Source organism: Halyomorpha halys, unplaced genomic scaffold, assembly GCF_000696795.3.
Source record: "Halyomorpha halys isolate HHAL.00 unplaced genomic scaffold, Hhal_1.1 Scaffold814.1, whole genome shotgun sequence".
NCBI classification, from domain to species: domain Eukaryota; kingdom Metazoa; phylum Arthropoda; class Insecta; order Hemiptera; family Pentatomidae; genus Halyomorpha; species Halyomorpha halys.
Window position 1 is genome coordinate 106,181 of NW_027107888.1, and position 7,953 is coordinate 114,133.

The 7,953-nt window shown below is 31.6% G+C and overlaps 1 protein-coding gene across 10 annotated transcripts in view; it reads right to left on the bottom strand.

The window, feature by feature from the left end:
* HDAC4 (histone deacetylase 4) overlaps positions 1-7,953 on the bottom strand; it is a 349,894-nt gene that overhangs the window by 24,291 nt on the left and 317,650 nt on the right. For 8 of the 10 annotated variants that reach the window (XM_024360096.2, XM_014429679.3, XM_014429680.3 and 5 more), the window contains 2 exons: positions 7,419-7,516; positions 1,498-1,605 (listed from right to left, as the gene is read on the bottom strand). In XM_024360096.2, coding sequence (XP_024215864.1) covers positions 1,498-1,605; positions 7,419-7,516 — 206 coding nt within the window. The remainder of the gene's footprint in view (positions 1-1,497; positions 1,606-7,418; positions 7,517-7,953) is intronic. The other 2 variants (XM_067046254.1, XM_014429676.2) reach the window with 1 other exon arrangement.

Consider the following 7,953-nt stretch of genomic DNA (forward strand, 5'->3'; position numbering starts at 1 on the left):
GAGAGAGAGAGAGAGAGAGAGAGAGAGAGAGAGAGAGAGAGAGAGAGAGAGAGAGAGAGAGAGAGAGAAATACAAAAAAAATTTTTTTTTTAATATTGGCAAGATGTCAACAAAAAGGCGACAACCTATTTATTTAAAAGGTCTCAATGTTGACAGCAATTGAATAATTATACCCCACCTTTGTATGACATCAATGCAAAGTCTAGTTAATGGAAAACAAAATTCAAATCACGAAAAACAGAACGGGTCTTGTTTACATGATGACGTCACAAGATGCCAACGACATTTCACACGTGAAAGATATTCCACGTTGAACAAACGGTGACTTAGCAAATGAGTGGGTAAGCGATTCATAATGAGCTGGAAAACTGACAAGTGTTCCGAATGAGACAGGTAGCAAAAGGGATCCTTACAAAACAAAACTAATAAAGCCGAGGTCATCATATCATTTATATCGCCAGGTCTTCTATAAAAAGGATCATTTCAACAATTTGGTATTGGAAAGATTAAAGTGGTTAGAGTATATAATCAAAAAAAAGATTAACTTGGAATTAAAGAATATTTGCCACGAGACCAAAAAATATAAATAGAGAGGTTTTTAAGAAAGTTAAACAGGATTTCGAAAACTGAATTTAGCGTAAAGAAACAAGCTAAAATAAGAATACCAAAAGTTAAAGCAAAATCTTTTCTTGTCGGATTTACTAGCAACCGAAATTTTTGACCTTGGTCAAAATCCTTTAACAAATTTGAATTTTATTCTGTTTGGCATATAAAAAGAATCATAGTTTGGCAACTTCTTTATAAATATTGCGTTTTTTTCGATGAGTGTATAGCATAAAGTTTGTTGTTGCTTTTTTGAATGAGAAATAAAATTCTTTCTAAAATCTCTATGTAATAACAAACAATGCGCGAAGTTTTTTTTCAAAATATATTACCGATCTGTTCGTCACATTCAAATGAGAAATCTTATAAAACACTGAAATTCCCTTTAAATCCAGGCAAATACAGGTATAATCTAAAACTTTATTATATTTATCTTCAGGAATCAATTAACACCCCTTTTTCACTTCTTTATTCTATTAATATTTGAACGTTTCGGGCTCCTCTACCCATTATCCAGTTTTTATTATTAATTAGTGGATTGGTTTCATTTTTAATTAGAAATCATTTTTATATATTCCCAAATGAATATAAATCCTAATTTTTTTATTATTCATTATTACTTTTTTCAAACAATGTTTGTCTTTTCAAATGAACTTTCCTCCTTTTTTCTACTTTCATCCTAAGCAAGACATGTTTAAATAATCTCCATAAACTTTTGGAATTCGTAAATTTTGCCCAAATTGATTTCAAAATTTTGAACTCAACCACCCATTGTAATGACAAAAATATTGCAAAATGAACTAAATACAAAATAATAAACATCTAGACAAAATAGATAATAAATTTCTTATTGTTATTACATATAATAAAGATATAGACAGACAGACAAGTTACCTTGAGGTGATGCCTGAGCTGCTGCTCATGCTGCTCGGCGAGCTGCTGCTGCTGGACCTGGAAGTGCTGGAGCAGGATCTGCTGCTGGAGTTGCTGTTGCTTCTTCAGCTGTTCAACAATTGATACAAAAGTAAGCGCGTTTATAAATACTAATTAAGATATATCTATATCGCGTACATAGCAAGTTTCTTGGCAAGCACGGATTCATTAAAATGGTTAGTGATTTCGAATTAAAAAAATACCGATCAATTACAGTAAAATCACTTTGAACTTATATAAATTTCTGATTACGAAATGCTGAATGTTGTTTGGTAATTGACTGTACTGAGGGAGACAGTGTACGTGACAGTGTGCCTTGGAGGCGGGAGAGCTGAAGGAGCGACACTTCGTGCCCCGATCGAATGTGGCCCCAGCCGAGGGTCAAGGTCGAGAAGGTGTCAAGGTCAGGGGTTGGCAATTATGGAAGATAAACAACTGGAACTGGAGGATATCGGGGCATATCTTGAAGGTATTGATGTCACTAAATGCAGACATTAGTTACCGTCTTCGCATGTTTTCACGCCCTATAACAGCCAGTGCTCTTTGCACCAATCGCCGTTAAAACTTAGATTTGTCCAGAAGTTTAGTAAAACCCCGGTAACTTAGCGACCTGCTTCTAGTCTACAGTTTTGCTAACCAGGTCTTTGACGATCAAAATCGCTGAAAAAATTCTTCCTCCGACCACAGTGAAAAATGTCGAGGACGAAATACTTTTTTTTCGTTATTGGTTGAGCAACTAATTCTTTGAAGTCTTCTTCGCCTGTCAAATCATCTATCTCCATCATCCTCTAAATCCCTGTTTAACCGTCTATCATTGGTCGTTAATGTTAACCGCAAGATTAAAAAATCGTAGTTTAAACTGTGATACTGCAACCAGTCCTTACATTACTTTCATTGATGGCACTGAAATTTATTTAGAAGCTAAATAGCTTTTTTGTAATTAGAGGTAATTTTGTCAGTTAGATCTTTTCCTGACCAAGGCAACTAGTAGGTGCCACAAAGGGTACAGTCAACTATTAAGCCAGACATGAGAGAGCGACAGTATAACAGTATAATACTTTCAGTGACAGTACTGAAACGGCGGTAAATGCTGTCAAGACAGCAATTATTACACTATTTACAATAGTTGCTGCCAAAACGAATTATCCGTAAACGGGCCATCAATTGTTACATATCCTAACCTAACCACAATATGTGCAGATACTTATTCTCCTATAAATTTTAAATTAAAATAATACGATAAGATTAAACAAGTAGAATATTATAAATTTTTTTAAATATAAATATGTATGTCTATATAAATACATTAAATATGTAGTTTTTTGTAGAATTTATTTTTTATTGCTTTTCTCAGTTTTTTTTTTGTTTTGTTTTTGTAATGAGGTCATTTAAGTTCATTTTGACGCTTTTTTTATATAAAAAAAAATGTTTTTAACACTTAATAACAATTATCCATAAATATATATCAATTAAGCAAACACATATTTTTTTCTCATTCTTATTTGTGTAAAATTTATTAATTGTTAACTAAGTTAAAAACTATTTTTAAATTATATTGTTATTGATTAACTCCTAAAACAATATGACAGTATACCACTTTTTCTTCAATACATATTTTTCAAACTCACCTATTTTACTTTGGTTTAGAATGAGATTTACATTGCTTTTCATAGCACTCTAGAATTTTTATAAACATATTTTTATTTTTTAAATGGAGTATTTCAACAAATTTTTCATCCCTTTTAAGCAGTACAGGTGTGCAGTAGCAGTTTGTTGAAAACAACTGCATTTTACTTTTTATCTTACATTTTACTGTATATGTTATCAATTATACCTGTCGATGTATATCTTGATAATAAAACTTCATACTATACGCTCTCAAGCACTCGAAATACGGTACATTTATACAATAAAACTGCCTTCATCACGTTTTACCACTATAATTCGAAAATATACATGATAGTTGAAAAGGTGACAATAAGACAGCTAGAGAGAAGCAGAGCAACATAAGCTAAGCAACAGTAGATAGCGCTCCCATTCACAATAACTGTACATGAGTATCCCTGACCTCGTTACTGCTACCACCATCTCCTCTGCTCTTCATCTCCAACTTCATCAGCTATGGCTCATCAATTGGCCCGTTATATGGAAGAAATATGATGGAATTACTACAGCCATTAATAAATGCAATCTGCGGCGATATGAAACGAAAAAGATTGTGGAAACATTCCAATTGAATCATCGGACATTCATACTCGAATCATAGCTAGGATGAACTCGGAACCAATTAAACATGGAAAAACATTACATATAAACTTATATAAAAACGAATAGAGAAAATAAATAGCGCTTCATTAATCAAGGTGAAATAGTTAAGTTGGGTATATCAGCAGGGTCCAGAAGTTCATTAAGCAACTCAAATAACTACAAAATAAAATGTCAGTTATTTCATCCTAATTTTTTATTAAATTAATTTAAAAAAAGTACGTATAATTACCAGTCAAATTTGATAAGTCTACCAAGTACAGGTAGGGGGAATACAAATTGACCGCTGTTTCAAAATGTTAAAAAAAAACCTTATTTTTCATTCAGAGCTACATATCTTTGAAACTACCTAAAACATTAGAAAACCTTATAATAAATTTAAACATTTAAAGCAGAGTAAATTTGCTAAAATATGAACACTAATAGAGCTATTTACGTTCAGATACAGTTTTTTTAAAAAACATTTCATGAAATATATATAGAAAAATCAGTTGTTAATGAATAGGAAATCATTATCTCAGGAACCATTGGACGTGCAGATGTCTTCTACCAATCAACTATCAAAAGATAGTTTAGCGTAGTTTATAACCTTTACTTTCGGAGGAGTGAGTTTTTTATGATGTTTGCATATGAATATGAATTTTGCATATTATATAGCAAATATCATGAAACCACTATTCCTACAAAGATAAACGTCATAAACTACTTTATAATACATAAAACAAGCTTTAATTTGAGTGCTAATAGACATCTGTACGTCTCATGTTTCCTGAGATATAGATTTCCCACAATAAATTCACTATCCAATGATTTTTCTGTTTATGTTTAAGTGACGCTTTTAAAATAACTGTATCTCGGGAACTATTAAACGTTTAGCTCTATTAAGACTGATATTTTAGTAAATTTACTCTACTTTAAATGATGTTCTATGAGGTTTTCTAGAGCTGTAGGCAGTTTTAACGATATGCAGCTCCGAATGAAAAATTATTTCTTTTAACGTTTTAAAACAGCCGCTATTTTTTATTCCCTCAAACTATACATGGCAGACTAATGAATTTTCACTAGTAATTATACATAGTTTTCATTAAAGTAATTAAAAATTGGGGAGAAATAACTTACATTTCTCTCCTCTTGGGTTCTTCTACTAAAAAGAGAAATAATAAGTTAGATCCAATGCGATTCCAGGACCACATTAACAATATAGACGAAGTAAAAATTGTTGCTGTTTGCAGTGACTATCGATGTGAGTACTACTCGCTATCGATTATTTTATTACGATTATTATTGACCAGAAGGCCATTAGTAGTTATTAAGGACTAAGCCAACGCCATAGCATTTATCGAGGGGCAGGTTGATATCGTCACCACTACTTCTTTTGAATGCTAATGGCCGTTTAAAGATAGAGGCTGAAAGTCGGTCATGGCGCAAGAATGAATATATTTGTAATAATGTAAATATTTTTTATGCACATACACCAGACTCAAGACAAGAAATGACGTTTTACTACTAAACCTGATGGCTTCTGATGTTATAGTCCATTCGTATGGGGTATTCTCACAGATAATAGCTAGTTTTGATTTTCCAGAAATTAGTAAAAGTACTCCAATCAAGTTGGGAAAAAATTGGGATGTTCAATTAACTTTTTTTTTTTTTTTTTTTGTAAATTCAACGCTCATAGATAAATATTGTATTTTGGAAGAAAATAAATAATGTGATAGTACATAAGGAAGGATCATGAAAAAACCTATTGCTTCACAACTGTGTTCTATATTTCTTTGAACATGTGGCAGATTTGTAAAAGATAAAGAATGATAGTTTTCAAAAAACTTTAAGTAAATATAAATATACTAAAAAAATAAATATTCGTAAAATTAATTTATTTTTGTAAAAATGATTGTTTACTTATCCTTGCTATTATTTATTCTGTAGTTTCAGATCATACTCATAGATGACATCAAGGGTCATTACCAACCTATAGCCCTTCCTCTCAAATTCGGACAGGGCCATGACGAAATACAGTATTCTGGCTAATACTAGATGAACAGGTTTCGTAAATTTTCCCTAAGAAAAGTTTCTAAAAAATCTAACCTTTAGGGAAGAACGTCTCTTGACAAGACAGAGTCACGAAATATCGACAGATTTAATAAAATTTGTATAAACAAAGAAATATTTGACCACAAAAAAACAAACAAAAATTTTACGTTCAGATAGTATATACATTTTTTTTTTTACTACATTTTAAAGTTACACAAAATCATAAATAGACCGCAGCAAAGGTCTAAACACCACGTCAGTTCCTTTTGACGAGAATAACGCATCCATAGTACAACATAAGACTCAGAGTCGTAAATAGCAGTTCGCAAAGGGCAAATGCCACTTCCCACGAATTTAAAATAACGATTTTTTTTTGGTATACATACATAATTTAACTTATATTTTATATAGTAGGAAGATATTCCGGGTGTCGGTCAATAAAGGTATCAAAATGGTAAAAGAAAACTATTGTTAATCAACGTTTCACCCCACTTTGCAGGGGTAAATGAAAAACCAGATACAAACATTGTAACAATTGACAAAACGTTAATAACAATGACATTAAAATGTTTGTATCTTGTTTTTCATTTACCTAATGTATTTTTTAAAACCATGTAACCCCCCTTACAACAGTTAAACAAAAAATATGTAATAAAGCCAAATAGTTAAAAGTATAGCGTCCTCTACCAAAGAGGTACATGATTAATAATTAATTTCGAATTATTAAATTTTCACCAGTTTAATGTTTTGAATAAGAAGCTTACTTTTAGTCTTAAAATTTGGTTACCAGAGGTCTCTAAAATAATAATTACGCTATTGGACGTAAGATAATCCTTTAACTTAGCCTTCATTACTTTTTTAGTGATAGGTTCCTTTTAGTGACAGTCCACAACTTTACTCGCCCATTTCAATCCTACTTCAATTACACTCAACGTGTTGAGGTCACGCAATGCGTGTCTTCTAGTCGCCAAAGCTTCACAGTCGATTCATTATCCTAATTCGGGCCAAATATTGTATACAATGCAATATTTCAGATTAAGTATATTCTTATCTCTGCAAAATTTTGCACTCGCAAAGAACAGTAACACGTTATAAAATGCTTTACCTTTTATCAGAAGTATTCTCTTTCTTTTTTCTTTACCAAAATCATTGTAATTTCTACTACCTAGCCATGTATAATACAAAATTAGTTAGGTTAATGCTGTATTTCTTTAATTATCAAACTTACTTACTTAAAATCGAGGTTCCTATAAAACAGGTCTGATAACACATATTATTGTGAGATTTATACTGAGATAATGTTTCACTAACTAACTTTTTTGTTTTTGTTTATTTTACTAACAATGTTTTGTGTATAAGTTGAAAGGTTTACACAATTTTTAAGGAACCGCAATATAACCCGAATTTGAAATATTTTCCGCGGTGGAAGAGAGTACACTTCTATGGGTTAGGAACTACTCATCTAGTATATCCGACTCCAATGTTAATGGTTATATCATTTAATACATATATCTACTAATATAATTCCTTACTTAGTTATATTATATATTAAATAATAATAATAATACATAAACAATAAATACCTGCAATATCTGCTCGTGGAAGGCCGCAGCTTCGTGGCCGTTGAGATCGCTCCGGCGGGCGAGCGCCGGGCTTGTCACCGGCGACTCTCCCGTCATCTCTGTAACCGATACAAAAATAAAGTAACTTTCATAAATTTACTTTATTAAACATAAATAAATGATTATATTAATGAAACAAATAACATAAAAAAATAAACGGTAAGGATATAATCAGAATTCTTCAAAACAAAATCCTTTAAGCCCACAAATACTGGTAAATGACGAGTCAAAATTCCGTCACAATACCTGAATTAGAGAAAGGTCAACTGGTCAGTAATTTACTAGTGTTTGAAGGAATGAAGAAATCGTTCCATCTTCTTGGAACGATTTTTTTAAGGTGAGAGAGTTACTATGACCAATTCCAGTGATGTTGAAGGAAGAGAAAAAGGAAAAAAAAACAACAACTAAACAATATACCGAAAAATGAAGCTAGATTGTGCCAGGTAGGACAAAAATAAAATGTTTATTTATCTCAGAGCAGCTTCATAAACATATA